Source organism: Anser cygnoides, chromosome 2, assembly GCF_040182565.1.
Source record: "Anser cygnoides isolate HZ-2024a breed goose chromosome 2, Taihu_goose_T2T_genome, whole genome shotgun sequence".
NCBI lineage: Eukaryota > Metazoa > Chordata > Aves > Anseriformes > Anatidae > Anser > Anser cygnoides.
The window spans coordinates 89,140,141-89,157,228 of NC_089874.1; the positions used below are offsets into that span (position 1 = coordinate 89,140,141).

Genomic DNA, 17,088 nt, shown 5'->3' on the forward strand with positions numbered 1-17,088 from the left:
GGTAGTTGTGGACAAAGTTGCTGTTATATGTAACGTAACTGAATACAGGAAGAATATGTAGGAATTTTAAATAGTCCTGAAAGACAACTTGTACTATTCAAATGGTATTCTGAAGTGTGCATTTTTCCAGTCTCAAAGGTTGGGATTTGAGGCTTTACTACCTAGTAATAGTATAAATGTCTAGACAAAGCTCACTTGAAAAAAAAAATCTCTCCACTTTAATACCCATTGTCTGGTATTAGCAATTTCTCTGCCCCTCCTCATACTTTTTCCTTGATAGGCCACAGGTAAGTCAAAACATTAGTCTAACATAATTCTGGAATGTTAATGGTAGATAAAAATGGTATGTAGTAATGGGAAACATGTCTTTGCAGAATTTATTTTTAATGTAGAGATGGACAGTATTTTTTCCTAGGAACAAATTTTATCAGTCATGGGTAGATGATAAAATTATAAAAATCAAAATTAATTGTCTCATTCTATATATTTTTTCCAATACTGACCTCTTTCCTGCCATTTGTAAATAATTACCTGTGAGACGCACAAGAAAGATGAAATATATTTCAGCTGGAACTAATATTTTTCCTTTTTCATATTTTAGCTTTGCAATCAATTTAGAATAAACCATAAGACTTTAGAAAAAAAAGAAAAAAAAGCTTAAACATATCTTCTGAGAGCAACCTCAGACACTATTCCTTTTGCTTGTTGCCAGATTATAAAGAATTAAATAGCCAGCTTTAATTTGGTTATTTCCTGGTAGTTTGATTCAGTTAAATAATGCATCTTGGATGAAGAATTCTAATTACTATGTGGGATATTGAAATGTATGGTTACACACAATGCTCTATTATGGATTTTTTTTTTGTATTTTTGTTTGAATATTGGTCACATTATTATATTTCTAAGGTATTCTGTGAATACTTGAGACCTTTACACTGCTTCAATTAAATGAGGACGTGTCATCAGATTTTTTCTTTATTGTTCTCTTAACTGACTTTTTTGATACGATGAGCACAATTTCAGTGGATTTTCAATATATATTTATAAATTTATATTCTGCACAAATCTTTTTAAACGAGATACAATAAGAAATCAGTATGTGAAAAAGACCGTCTACCCTTGATCATACGTTTGTTTCTTGGCCCGGTTTGTATTTGCACAGGAGATTCAGCAGTGGAAGAATCTGTTCTTTTGCCCAGGACACTTAGGTTTTATTTCAGTTCATCTCTTTAAGGAGTTCTCTTTTGATTAAAGATTGGGAGACCTCGTCTGTGCAGTAACTTGTGCATTGAACTGGAGGAGAACAAAAGAGTTGCATACAAGTTTGCAAAGGAGGAAACAGTTTAGGATTTTTTTTTTCTCCCTCTAAATGTGGGGACATAAAATGCTGATGAGATTTGAACCAGCTGTGAATATCACGTAAAGAACAGTGTAGAAAATGTGAAAGCTACTGCAAGAAAGACTAGTGGTACTTGACCAAAGTTGCTCACTTGTGAAATAATGCTGAACAGAGCTTATGACAAAGAAGACTCAAGAGTGAGAGGCACAGGAGAAGCGACAGTGGAGCTCAGATTGCTGTATGAAAGCATGATATAGGTTAGGTAAGAGGGAACTGAATGGGATGATTAAAGTATTTCAGACCTTGCCTCACAACAGAGTGTGATGTAGACATGCAAGCAAATAGGTAGTCAAGAAAATAAATCTGAAGAAAAGAACAATTAGGGGACAGAAATAGAACTGAAGATTAGACAACTTGCACTGGGAAGCATGGAGAAGAACATGGCAGGAAAAGCAAAGTCTGGAACCTTGTGTCTAAGTAAGGATTGTAGACGGATTCTACAAGTTTTTTTTTTTTTTTTTTTAAAAAGTATTATCTGCAAGTAAATTAAAAACAAAAAAAAAAAACAAAGAACAAAAAAACATTTGGAATATTATACGAGTACCGAGAAGAGGCTGATATATATATGGAAAAGGACTACCTCAGAACAGCATCTAAGTGATGAGAAAATATTATTCAAGGAAGTTTTCAATATGTAACTGTATAGATGGTAATTTCAGAAAGGATTTAGGAAAATTGAAATCTTGGAAGAAGGGTGTTAAGGCAAGAAAGACCTATATTTAAAAAAAACAAAACAACAAACATATACTTTGTTATATGATTCAGAGTCCAGACACAAAGTGAAAATTGTCCAGCATCAACTCAAGATGGCCAAAATGCAGATTAGCAAAGAGCTGATAGCAAATAGGAAAAGGATAAGAATTTTTCAACTGCATAAACAAAAAAGGGAGATGAAAGATTGCTGTGCAGTGAGGGAGTGGATAGTAATCAAAGGTGATTTGAAACATGTCATCAAAACTGAAAACATACCTTTTTTTTCATTTGACCTGTTTTTCAGTATGGATAATGTAGGGTCAAAGGCACTTTGCTTAACAGTTAAGGGGGCACAGAAATAGAACTGAATTCCAACAGGAAAGCAAAACTCAGACTTCAGTATATTCAGTTTTGGGACATAACCAGGCTATCAGCACTGATTCTAGCACATGGAAACCTCAGGTCTGAAAGTGTGGATTTTGGAGACATTAATCAAATTAGGGTGATTCTGCATAATTTGAGGATAAAGTGTATGTTACAACAGAAATACTTCCCTGTGCTCCTCAGAGGCTTGTGTTGTCTGCTTTAGAGTTTATCTGTCTTCCCTTTCCTCCTTGCTCAAGAAACCATGTTGAAACCAATTGCTTGTTGAAGATGGAGACGTAGCTTTGTCCTTCATGGCATAGTTTCATACTTTCACTGTGTAAGCAGTGTCTCCTTGTTTTTTCCTTTCATAATTTTCTAGGACATGTTCTCTTTCTTTGATATTTTATGCTATATGTCGCTTGCAGGTATTACTTTGATAAGTCTCTTTGGATTTTCAATAATCAATATTCTTCACTTGTAACAGGTTTTTTCATCTTTCTTTGTTTCCAGTTAAGTTGGCCAATATTATTTTCACATTGTTTTTACTCTATTATTTGTTTGACCAAATGTGCATAAAGGAAAGGACTGTTTCATTAACATGGAGAATCTTAGTTTAATAATTAAGACAACTTTCTGCCCTGCTAGATTCTGTTGAAAGAACTACACAAATTGAATCGTAGAATCACAGAATGGTTTGGGTTGGAAGGGGCCTTAAAAATCATCTAATTTCAACCCACCTGTCATGGACAGGGACACCTCCCACTAGACCAGGTTTCTCAAAGCCCCATCCATCTGGCCTTGAACATTTACTGGGATGGGGCATCCACAGCTTCTCTGGGAAACTTGTGCCAGTGCTTCGCCACCCTCTGAGTAAAGAATTTCTTTATACCTAATCTAAATCTACCATTTTTAGTTTGAGTCTGATGATTCTGTTCTGCCTAGATCACCTTCTTCTTCTAAAAATGTGTGTCTTAAAAGGAGAATTCATCTTTAATATCTTTATGCAATTCTTTAAATTATGGGAGTTTTCAGATCAATGTTTGGATTCAACTCATTTTTGATTCACAATTTCTATTCTCTCTTCCAGGTATGGTACAACCAAAAGGATTTCCATTCACTGCCATCCTACTTAAATGAACTCAATAACTTCATCCTGTGGCTGAATTTGCCTCCAGCTGTGGATTGGAGACAGTATGGTAATAGCCCTTTGTGTTTATTCATATTGCTTGAAAAATAGTTTTTAAATAAAGTGAATTTCAATGTGAAAATTTGTCATGGTTTCAAGTCAGATTCCAGAGTTACAGATTTTCTGGAAGGCTTTGGAAATGAAACTTTAATTTAAATAGAAGATGTATCTGAAGAATGTAGTGTGCAATAAGGTGAAATTTGAATTGACAGCTCACTGTCTATGCCATATGCAGTTGTTACAGTTTCTTACAAAGGACATTCCTATGGAGTAGGTGTAAATTGGTTTGCTATGGTTGAGGTGTTTGTACCTGGAAAACGACTGGGGGCTTGCTTAAATGGGGTGATTAATGCACAAGAGTATGAATTTAGAACTCGTTTGTCACTACTCATTAAGTAAATGTCCAGGATAAACCCAGAGCATCCTGTAAACTCGCACTGCAACATAATGTCCCATAGCATCCTGTTACTCAAGGAACAGGAGAGGCTGGTATATCTTACTATTGTACATACCAAAAGAGGGATTTGTATCTTTGATGTCTGAATTCTCTAATTCACTTATCCTTGAACTGTATAGAACTAGTTAAAACATAAATTTTACAAACTGTCATATGTGGTAATAACTTCAGCCAAAGAATCAGCTGGTAACACAGTGAATTTTTAGGATGTTGAAATCCCGTTTGAAATCTGAGTTTGATAGTTCAGGCTAACATCTGTTCATTCCAATTCCTTTCATTCTTGAGGTTCTATTAAAGCAGAATAGCTTGTGTTGGAGAAATTTTAAAATAGCTTATGACTGATTTTTAAGAGTATTTGAAAAGATCATATACAGTAGGATGGTTATGTATAAATGTGAAATTATACTCAGAGCTTCAATTACTTTTCGCCATCAGTATATCTTGTGGGGAAAAAATACCAGAGTACTTTTCTTTTCTTTCTTCCTGCCGTTTGTCTTTCTCTGGGGTAGATAGTATTATTATTTTTTTATATGTGATGTTCACATTGATTTATGCATTGCCCTTTTCCAGTTAAAACAAAGTAATTGCAATTTTTCATTTTCAATTTGAAGACTTTCAAGGTGGATTTCTGTCCTATTTAAGCACAGTAGAAGACATGGAGAGGTTGTACATCAACAAGATTTTTGTCTTAGTTTTATCTTATACCATTCATATGTGTTTATAATAATGAAGGAATAAAGAAGAAGAAAATCAGTGAAAAAGGGAAAGGAATTTTGAGTACTAGAAAACAGAAATTCATTAAGAAAAGTATCCCGAGTGTCAAGTCAAAAAAAGAATAATTGTTAGTTTTCAAGATGGCTGGAGTTTTATTTTTCCTAAATGTATTATAAGAACAAATCACAGTTAATGTATTTCTGCAGAAAGTTTAAATTTAAATGAAATCAAGTATTTTAATGAGAATTTTTAATAAAAATCAATTTTTAGTTTCCCTGCACTTGATGAATAGTGTTGATTCTGACTTGTTTTCTATAGCATTACATACCCCATTCAGGGACTTAAATGTTCAAGTACCTTTACCTTTATATCTGTCATGGGGATTTGGGAATTTATCATCCACATTAGGATTGAAGAAAATCATAGTTATCCCAAGGGTTGTGGAAATGTTATATTTTATGTCTCTACATGACATAAAAATATGATAAACAAAATAGTGCTTGGCAAATACTTGAAGTGTTGGACTATCATATATAAATCTTGCCACTTGATATAAACTTCTGGCAGAATATCTTGGGTAAATCTCTGCGGAAGTAGATTTTATGAACTAGAAAGAAATTTATTTACATGTTTCTCTATTGGAGAGGTGCAATAAGGATGGATTGATCATACTGTTGAGACATAATGGAGAGGGACCTGACATGGAAATCCTAGCAAGAAAGTGAAGTCAGAAAAATACAATATATATGTACTTATATACATACATATGTGTGTTTGTGTGTGTATATGTATATATATATATATAATGTTTTTAAGTTAACAGTTTTCCAATGCTGTATGGGGCACATAAGCCCACTGTTAAGAGGAGTTTAATCTGATCTCCAAATCCTTTCTTTGCTAGGGGAGATATTTCATTTTTTTTCCCCTGTAGAGAATTTTCAGTAGTCTTCTCTGTAGTAATGTTTGGAAGGCCACAATGTTTGCTTCATGTAATTTTATTGTAAAAAATCAGAGTGGGATTGTTGTTGAAAAAATGGTGTGCGTCATCTGGAGGTGCATGTAAAAAGATAGATTGAAGTTGACCAGATTGATTTAAAGTAGTTTGTCATAGTTAATGGATTGGATGTCTGTTTTGGGACATCAGTTGAGGAATCATTCTTTTAAGAAAAAAAAGTAAAAAAAGTTTTCTCATCTTCTGTACCATGTGGATAGCCACATCTAGCTTCATAATCATGTCAGTCTGTTTCTATTCTGGAAAGAATTACCTCACCTGTATTACTGGAGGGGAAATCAAGTCCATTTTGTTTACTAGCGGTTATAAATTCAGTGACAGATAATGAAAATGAACACATTAAGAAAACGAAAAAACAAATTAAAACCACCATAGGTGAGAAAGGCACTTCAACAGAGAAGGTAAGATGTACTGTTTTTTTTCTGGTCAAAACTAATCAGCTTTTGTTGGCCCTTAAGCCTATGTATATGATGTCTATATATTGTTAAATCTTTCTGAAATGCTGCATTTCAATTATTAGTTAATGCAGCTGGGAGCAAATAACAAATGAAATAATGAAGTAAGAGGAGTAAAAAATTAAAAGGCAACATATTTGCCATAAGCTTGAGATATAAATTCTGATCAAGTAGAGCTATGTTATTCTATACAGTTGCATCAAAATGTGTTAAACATGCCAGACTGTAGGGGAAGGATTATTATCTACCTCTTAGGGTAACTCTATATAAAGAAAAAAGGAGTGGTAGTCATCTGTAATGATGTCTGTAATGTACAGTGGTCAAAAAAAGTTCTTACATAATTACTCAAAGAATGGAAATATATCAGTATAGAAAGGCCTTGTGCTGTACTGCTGCCCCATCTCAGTACTTCAATAGAAATCATTGGCTTTTTAAAAAACCTTTCATGCTAGGGCTCATTGTAAGGTTCATGTAGCATTCTCATTTATTTGAGATTCAGTTCTTCAAAAGAGCTGAAGGGATCAAGAGACCCAATTTCAGCTGAATTTTGGTGGAAAGTGACTGTACAGTCTCCAGATCTGCAAATTGTAACTTTAAACCTCTTTTCAAAGGAACCTGTGAAACACCATTTAGTAGGAACCTTCTTATCCCTGTCTGGTTAGTGGGCCAAAAATAAAATTTAAATCATTTTTGAGGTGCCACCTATGAAATGTTCCATAAAATTAAAGTTGTAATTTTTCATTTTATAAAAACAGAAGTCTAATTGTAAATTTTAAATGCCCACAAAAGAGAGCTTGTGGATCGAGCCTAATTTATAACTAATTATATATCATATACTACAACTGATTATATATATAGGCTGCCATATGTAGCCTATCTCCATTTTAAAAATATATATGTATGATTTCATTTTATTAAAGAAATGTAGATTGGTCTTCTATTCAAGTCTGTAACAATTATGATATTTAGGTTTAGTAGTACAGGTCCAAATTGATTTATGTGCTCAAGACTCAGTATGCTACATGACAGAAAGAAGAGATATTTTGAAAGGAGACAAGAAACGGGCTTAGACACATAGTGCAGAACTGTAGATTATACCTAAGTACAGCCCTGATTAGACTACAGAGAAGGTATGCAATCTAGAAGACACTCAAGACTTTTTCCCTAGATCTCTCCAGTCTATGCTGAAAAAGTACTGCCTGGTTCATATCACTGTCTCTCTCATTCCTACTGTAAAACCTGATTGTAATGCCTGATTATGTGAAAAGTTGCATCCAGACAGTATGGAGTGGACTACCTACTATCTTGTTTATTAACCAGCAGGAATGAAACATTTCGAGTCTCTAAGACTATGCCAATGTGCACACAGCTTTCTTTTCTGAGTAATGTTCATGTAGTTTAGATTTGAAATAGAAGATCTAGAGGTATCGTTTGCAGACTGTCAATAAGATGTTGGTATGAGGAGAAGTGTCTTGAGTTGTGCAGTTCCCAAATGGGAACTGAACAGGATTTTTCCTATAACTGCCAACATGGTGTTCATGTCAAGCGTGTGTAATAAATGTGTTTTTCCTGTGAACCAGAATAGGAAATGGCAGTGTTTTTTCTACAGAATGTCACCATATTTATAAAGTTTATAAAGAATTAATTTTACCAACTTAAGAATGCCTTTTTAAAATATTGGTATCTAAAATGAGTTTAACGGGGAACAATGTAAGGAAAGGAACAGAAATTTTCACCCTGGAAGAGAGACTACTGGGGGAAATCATGGAGAAGTTGAAGAGGGTACAATTAGTTGTTTATTGCCTCTTCCACTGTGAAAAGCGTGTGTAGCATGAAGCTCCTAGTGGCATTCCAAATGTAAATGTAAATGTAGTTTTTCACTGAGCAATATAAGAGGTAGCAACTGAGACTTTTACCTTAAAAACAACCCCAACCAAACAAATAAACAAATAAAAGCAAACAAAAACCCCCCAACTTACTTTGTAGTTAACTGTGCTTGCAAAAAGGTTGAGGAAAGAAAGGAAAAGAATTTTCTTAAAACCAGATAAGAAAATATCGTACCAAAATAACATGTAGCTTATGGTGTGTTGTGAATGACATCTTAGTTCCTTTTCTGAGCTATACACACAGTCAATTTACATGTATACAATCATGTTTCTTACTTTGAGGTGCTATCTAGTCCACCCCACTCTGATCAGGGAATTAGTGCCCCTCATTTCCCAAGTTGTTCATTTTTCTATTAGAGAAGGTTAAAAGGTCTAAGAGTCTTGGTATCATGGTGTTCATTTAATCTCTGAATACAGCATTAAAACCCTGATATAGTTTAAGGATGTTCATGGTCACAGTTCTTCTTGCTCCAAATTGCTTATGCAGGGCTTTGGAAAGATTGGAATTAGTGGCTATCACAGTTTTTTGGCTTGTGCCCATAAAGAAGTCTGAACTGTCAGTGTAAAAATAATGTGACCAAGGCTGTACCAAGGACATAGACAAAGGATGTTTTAGGACAATTGCAAAAATTGTGGTTGCAGTTAAGTCAGGAGAATGTAATGGCAATCTGTAGATGTGGAAGAAATCATTTTATATTAAGAAATTTATGAAAAGTTGCAGAAAGGGTTAGGGCTGAATCATTTCATATTTGTAGATATTGCCTGTCATGTGTGCTTCCCTTGTGAATACTGATTCAGTAATATTTGTCCTGAAGGTAGTTCATACAAGGCTTGCAAATAAAATCCTAAAAAAAAGAAACAAACAAAAAATACCCTTGCATAAGCACCATGTACATCTTTTTAATAGAGGCTTTGTCATTTGGAACTTATTGGTTTATCTGTCATTTATGTTTTTTAAGTTCTCAAAGATGGTGTTTAGTTTTCAACATAATGAGCATCATCGTAGCAGCTTTACATAATAAGAATGTACATAAAGGCAAGAAAGCAATTAGCACATCATGCTAACAGGTAGATTGGGAGAGAGAGATATGTAAAGAAAGACAGTCTAGGTAGTTAAGAGGAGAAATTTAGGAAGAGATAGATTATAAAAGTATGACTTTTTTTTTTTTTTTTTTTAAATAAAGAAATACATGTACTAGCAAATAGCTTATACCAAAATGATAGGGTTATTTTTGTCTTGGATGATATTATATAGTTTTCTCTTCCATAGGCTCAAGAGAACTTTTTTTCCCTCTGTGAATTACAGGCTTGGCTTTATGTAAATTCATCATCTATTTTTAAACTGTAGAGGGAGGGAGGAAATTGTTATACTAAAAAATGTAGCAAATGCAGGAAAACCTCATGCTCCAGACTAATTGAAAAATTTAAAATAATGAATGAAAGGCAAAATATTGTATTTATGTAATACTTTGATAGGACTTTAGAATTCTAACACAGAGCTGAATGTAGGTTAACAAGAACCTACTTCAGTCAGTTGTAATCGGCAGCCCTGAAAAGTTTCATCTTGGTTGTGCGTGTAAATTTCCAAAAATGTAATCCTTTGTTTCATCTACATGGTTTGAATGGAAATTGACTGTAGAAAATGGTTGCTACTTTTAAGAAGAGCATTATTTTTGGGACTCTTCCATAGTAGGGAATTAATGCAGTGCAGTTTGCTTTTTCATCAGTATTGTATGATACAAGCCTGCAAGGAGTGTTATAGAATCATAGAGTCATTAAGTTTGGAAAAGACCTTCAAGATCATCTGATCCAACCATCTGCCTACCACCACTATCACCCACTAAACCATGTCCCTAAGCACCAGGTCCAACCTTTCCTTGAACACCCCCAGGAACGATGACTCCACCACCTCCCTGGCCAAACTGTTCCAATGCCTGACTACTCTTTCTGAGAAGAAATGTCTCCTAATTTCCAACCTAAGCCTTCCCTGGCACAACTTGAGGCCATTCCCTCTAGTCCTATCACTGGTTATCTGTGAGAAGAGGCCGACCCCCAGCTCCCCACACCTTCCTTTCAGGTAGTTGTAGAGAGCAGTAAGGTCTCCCCTGAGCCTCCTCTTCTCCAGACTAAACAACCCCAGTTCCGTCAGCCGCTCCTCACAGGACTTGTGTTCCAGGCCCTTCACCAGCTTTGTAGCCCTTCTCTGGACATGCTCCAAGGCCTCGATGTTCTTCTTGTAGTGAGGGGCCCAAAACTGAACACAATGCTTGAGGTGTGGCCTCACCTGAACAGAGTACAGGGGTACGATTACCTCCCTGGTCCTGCTTCCCACACTATTCCTGATACAAGCCAAGGTGCGTGTATTATGCTATTTAATGTTTATTATCATTATTATTATTGATTATTATTATTATTCCTGTCCTCTCCCTCCAGCAATTATCTCTTTTTCACAGTCTCTGTTTTTTCTGTAGTTGTATCAGTATATTTCTATGCATGGGACTGAAATCAACTGCTGTAGACTTCTTTATGACAGCAATGTAATAATCTGAAGATTTTGTTAGTTTACTCTTGGGGCCTGTGCACTCAGTAAACACAGGCTGTGGTGATTTCAGGAGAGAGATTACTGCCCAGCACAGTAAATGTTTCTGAGCAGAAGTTACTCTTTGTGAAATATTTGATGTCATTTTTGTCTCCATTATATTTTGCATGGTTCATTCAATCCCTGTGGGTCTTTTTGAAAAGTTTCAGAAATGTAGATGATCTTCTTCTATAAAATACATTGATTTGGTTCTCATACGTATAATTGGCCAAACCTATGCTTATGAGCATGAATTCATTTGCACAAGCAGTTGTGCGAGTACTGTTTCATAGCTCTTTCTTTTCTAGCGTTTCTCACTGAATTTGTCAAGAAGTTAATAGCAGAACAATGGGATACGATTCAGATCAGTCCAGATTAATTAATGGAATATAATGGAGAACCTTCCTGAATTCCTGGCAAACTGCCCCAGTTCTGGACACTTTATGGGCGATAATTCTCTACTATAGTCCACAAGACAGCTTTACTTGTTTCAGCTATGGGAAAAGTGATATGAATCATCAGGAACCATAGTCCGGCAAGCCTGGGCATTTCCTTTTCACGGGCAGGAGCTTTAAGATTTGCAATCTCTAAAAATGCTAGCTTTTGAGGCAGAACAATTTTACTGTAGGATTTCAGTCGTCTGAAGCTGAGGGGAGAAGAGCTTGGTTATAGAATTCAAATTTTTAACCATGCGGGCAAGACCTTGACAATTCTGGGAAGTTCCTCTATAAGTAGACCTTTCCGCATGGCTATAAAAGAAGAGGCCTAGAAGCTGTATTTCTGCTATTTGCCTATTTAGCTAAGCACTAGTGAGTACAAGAACACTTTGTGATGTTAATTTTCTGTTTTTAGTGCTTCTGAAATTATCTGAATTCCCATTTTTCAAAAGCTTCCATCCATTGTTGTTAGATTGTCTGAAAATCGTCTGTCTGTCTCTCTCCCTCTCTCTCCCTCTCTCCCTCTCTCCCTCTCTCCCTCTCTCCCTCTCTCCCTCTCTCCCCTCTCTCCCTCTCCCCTCTCTCCCCTCTCTCCCTCTCTCTCCCCCCCCCCCCCCCAGCCCCCCTTCTAACCAGGTCTGAAAGTAAGTTCAGACTGGTTTCAGTCTGTCTATATGGTAAAAATCTGGTTTAATTTTATTTTTGGCTATTCATTTCCAGTTCAGTAGGAATCCTTGTATATATGAAGTAAAGACATTCTTTCTTCTAGTATGTACACATATATACAATCACTGAGAATGCTTAGAAAAACTTTCTGGGAATGAAGCTCTTTTGGATCATGGTGCTTCTCCTTTACACAAATGGAATTTCAGAAAGTACTCGGTTCCAGTGGAAAAAATAGTTCTCTCTGATATGCCTGTTTTTACCTCAGAACAAATAGCAACCATTGTTGTTTAAAAAATCAATAGCATAAAAGAAAAACAAAGAAAAATTTTAAACATCTCCTCTAGGCAAATGACAAGAAAGACATCTGCAAATAGCACATGTATTTACTAGTGATGAAACTTATTTGCCTGATTTTTCTTTTGATTTGTTAACTACCTTTGGGCCTCACTGTACAGTTTTTGACAACATCTGGAAAATCATTACCTTCTATTATATTTTTTATGCGAGTTAATCATCCTCCTCTATTTTTCCACTTTTAACCCCACAGTGCCTTCGTGATATTGTAATTGTTCTGTCTTTAAAATGAGGAATGAAAATTTAAGGGGGCAAAGATCAAAGCATAGATGTATTTAGTCAAATTGCACCTATTACTGGAATGAAGACAACATTTATATTTATACAGCTGGACACAAACAAAGTATGACTAAGTGCATTCAAATAAGCGGTACTCTGTAAAGTTCATCTGAGGCTACTAATAATATATTTCCTTCCCAAACATACTTGGAAGATTATAATTGTTGTTGGGATGGAGTTTTTTTTTTATTGGGAACAGACCAAATTTATTTAAAAAATACCCTAATCAGTTGTACACCTCCTCTTGCACTGACAATCTCATCCCCCTATTTTCCTTCTTTTTCTTGAAAAGAAGAAAAGCAAACAGCCACAGTTTTCATCCATAAATTATCTTCCAATTCCGAAGTTCAATTTTCATTTACATAGTTGGCTACATTGTTACAAGCTGGTTGTACCAAGAAACAGAAAACAGAAAAAGTATGCAGTGCACATGTAGGATTTTTCTCAGCCTCCCAAATGGGACCTATTTTTAATTTAAAACCCTGTGGTTTCAATCTGAGGTATGCATTTTTGCTTTTTTTTAGGGGGTGGGGGGTGGGGTTTTGTTGTTAATTTAGCTGAACAGTTTTTACCTGCAAAACATCAGCCATATGCAATCTAAAAATATTTTTAGCACTGATAAAATATCAGGTGCTTCAATAGCGACCTAACTTAATCCAGAAGATCAGATATACAAGCACATTCTACTTTGTTTTGTATTTAGTCTTTTCTGTGATACAGATCCCACAGCAATACATGACATTGTTGAACCTAATTCCACAGTTCAGAGTGCAGAAAAGCAGCTAGTACTTATGCTTATTCATTAGATCCAGACTCTGGAAATCACTCAACAGGATACAGTATTTGGTTTGGCAGCTTGGTGGCTGAGCTCTTTCTGTTGCTCATTAAGTATTTAGCCTTTTCATTCATCTTGTGTAATGAGGTTTCAGAGAAAGAAAGGGGTCACATATAGGTGCTGGGTGGTGATCTCTTTTGCTAATGACCAGAATAAGATAGATTAGACCAATTCAAGACACCAATTCAGCTCAAAGCTATTAAAAAACTCCCTCAGTGTCCCCCCAGATGGCTCTGTCTGGCACAGGCAAGAGGTGTAAAATGGAAGAGAAGCTAACATTTTAGTTTGTGAACCTGAAATAAAATTTAAAAGAAAGTCAGCTACTGTTATGTAATAATGTCACATTTTAGCATATCATTAAGACTGTTCATTTCTCAACACCAGTTTGGTTTATTTTAGTTGAGGGACAATGTTTTAGACATTCTACTGTTTTGCATTAGAAATGGTATTTTGTTTAGACCAGTAGTAAAAATGGAGTATAAAGAAAGTAAATTTCGCATTAGTGTGAGACGGTTTATTTTATTTTTTTTTTTATATAAAAAGGTAACATTTTTGTAGCATAAAGAAGAAAACAAGATCACATTGTTCTGGAGTCATACCACAGATCTGTCCTAAATATTCAGGTGGTGGTTTATAGGATACCAGTTTAAGGATTAATATGGAAGAAAACTAAAGTCTGCATCAGTCATAATTGTGCTGATTCCTTTGGTGGTTTACATACAGCAAGCCTTCAATTTCATTTATAGGCTGAAATTTGTGTTTTCAGCAGTTCAAAACTATGGAGAGAGTAAAATTTTTCTCTCATTCAATAAAGCATATGAAAAGTATACTTGCAAAGTATTCAGTCTTTGTGTTCTTGTAATTTGTCAGTGAAGGAGAGGGATTTTAGAGCTGCATCCTGGTTCTGGAAAGTGAAAGTGTAACCTGCAGGTCCAGAATTTATTCACTTGTCAAGGAGGGGTAGCTAAAAGAGACAGCAAGTTGACTTACCTGTGCGCTGCTTTAAAGCCACCTTCCAAGGGCAGCAAGTAGTTTTGCGGTGATACTTTGTATGGAAGATCAACATCCTGTTAACAGGTGCTCAAGCAGTGAGATGGCTGCAGTTCTTACTTTCAGTTCTTCATCCTACTCCCTATTTCATCTTGCTTTGCTTCTCTCTCCTTCTTCTTCTACTTCAGGCTTTTGTAAGTTCTGCTTCTGCTTTGCATGCTTTACCTGTTTTGTTCCACAACTGACTGTTTTCATGGAAATCAAAAAGTAAGTGAATCATCATGTGAATTTCCAAAGACTGTGCACCCTAGAACTCTTAAATCTTGATGTAGCATTTACTCTTTCATAATTTTTCTTTTCACAGGGATCACACTCTACAGCCAACCTTACGGAGGAGCCTTGCTGGATGAAGACAAAATGTGAGCAAACTCTTAAAAAAAACCCACAAAACCAAACAACGTAACAAAACAAAACAAACAAACAAACAAAAAAACAGCTGCAATGACTAGGCAATTGAAGCTGTTAATTCAATAAGCATGTATGTTCCATTCAATGGCAGTTGACTTGGTAGATACAATTAAGTTCCACTGAGTGAAGTATGTTCTCTAATCTGCTGTTTATACATCAGCTACTGTTTATATTAGATAGGTTACATTATTTTCTAAAGAAAAAATATTGAATTTATCCAGACTGCACTTTACAGAGTGTTTGTGAGCAGGTTGTGACATTCTCAAACAGGTTAACTACCTTAAATGATCGTCGAGTTTCTAAATTTTTTTTTTTTTTGTAAAGGCAGAAATATTTGCAAAAGTTTCACTTTGTTTTTCAAACTTCTAAACACACTCTGTGTTCTGTAACTAATGTATAGTTTTGTAGTTCTGTAACTCAACACATCATCTTGCTCCTGTTCTCTAATTGGATGTTGACAGTGTAGAAACATGGTCTTTTCAAGCAAGATTAAGGTCCTAATGTGTGGTATTGTTTCAGTAAAGAGTTGGGCTTGAAAATGTTTCATTTATTTATTTATTTATTTTTCACTGTGTTTTAATTGCAACATTTTGCTTTGTATCCTAGAATGGAGAATGTTCGTCAGTGTGGCGTAGCACTGTGTATCATGTTGGGTTTCTCCATCCTCACTGCATCCATTGGCAGTGCCATAGTGAAAGACAGAGTATCCGGCACAAAACGTTTGCAACACATCACAGGCCTGGGTTACAAAACATACTGGTTTGCTAATTTCTGCTGGGATATGGTAGGTATCCTGTGGGGCAGCATGTGAAAATTTTTAACTAGTTTGCTACAAATCAGCAAAAGATGTGGTCGCAAAACATGTGAATAAGATTTGAGTTGTATAGAGCAACAATTTTTGTCTCTTGTGTTAAGAAATATTGTGGCTCCATTCCTACTTTAGTACTGTGAGATAAAATTCCATAAAGCAGGCACTGTGTTCTCCATTTTTCAAAGCTGAACTGTAAGAAGGTAAAGTGTATGCTAGCTTTAGGCACCTACAGTGTTTCACAAATAAAAGGAAACTGGCTAATCAACCTAGACAGAGAGGATCTTCCACAGAGCTGTTCATGACAAGAGTTACTGTGTTTTCAGTGCTTTGAGTTGCCACTGGCAAAAGCTTTCATATTATGGGAGAAGCCTGAAGATACTAGTCAGCTACTTTAAAGGCATAATTAGGTTGTTTTTTTTTGGTGGATAATATGAGAAGTACTCCCTGCTAGTATCTATTTCTGGCAAGATAGACAGTAGAAAATCTCTTTTATGATTTCACTTTCACGGAATGACCTACATCAGAAATGGACAAAGTCTCTGTCCTGCAAGTTTGTTTTTCTCCAGCAAAGTAATTTCTATCATTCTTAGCATTACAAACAGTATTGTTAGCATGCAGTTCATTAACAAATAGGAAAATCTGAAAAATTTTTCTTTCAAAAGTACTAAGGAAATTATTATTTTTCCCTGAAGCTTAACCTTCTAACCAAATGTAAAGACAGGAACGCCACTGAGACCTGATTTTTGCATTAGATTTATGCCAACAGAGTTAAACAAAATAGAATTTTTTGCTTACCTTCTTCAAGTCTGAGAAGTTGATATCTATTGAGGAAAATAAGCAAAGGTGGTGAAATAGAATTAATTTTCTCAATGCAATGATAGTCCTCAGTGACTCACTTTTCACCAGCTATATAATGTAAGTCCTTCAATTTCCCTTTAAGTCTAGAGCATCCAAATTTTCTCCAAAAATCTTGTCTAAAGGTGTCTCTTTAAAAAAAAAAAGGCAAAATTTCTCCATTTATATGTGTATATATAAATACACACATTTGTGTGTGTTTGTCCCCTCCTGAAAGGTGTTTTCATAACTCACCTGTAATGAAGCTTGCTATAGTATTAATTGAGTGTTTGGAGGGAAGTCGGAAGTTGGGATTAGGGCATCTAATTGTGGGAAAGGGATAGAATTCCTCCTTTTAGAGAACTCTTGTGCTCCATGTTGATTGTTCATTTAGTAACTGTTTTTAGAAGGAATTTGTGAAGAAGGTGTTTTGGCTTGGGAGGTTTGTTTCAGAAGTAACAGTGAAAAATTGGAACCCTGGATTATCCAAAAGTAATGCAAAGGTTCGTCACTCCAGAGGAGGGAAAGAAATGTTCTGCACTTTGTTTAACCCACTGAGTAATGGTAGGAAGGTCTGGATTCTGGCATAGGCAATGCAAACATGAATTAGCCTGGTCAAGAACAGAGATTTTTTGGAACACTCTATTCTCATTCAAGATATTCTAAAT

The 17,088-nt window shown here is 35.4% G+C and overlaps 1 protein-coding gene across 1 annotated transcript in view; it reads left to right on the top strand.

The window, feature by feature from the left end:
* Positions 1-17,088, top strand: part of ABCA13 (ATP binding cassette subfamily A member 13) — a 199,941-nt gene that overhangs the window by 135,082 nt on the left and 47,771 nt on the right. The window contains 3 exon segments of the mRNA XM_048076400.2: positions 3,546-3,654; positions 14,672-14,726; positions 15,382-15,559. Of these exon segments, the coding sequence (XP_047932357.2) occupies positions 3,546-3,654; positions 14,672-14,726; positions 15,382-15,559 (342 nt within the window).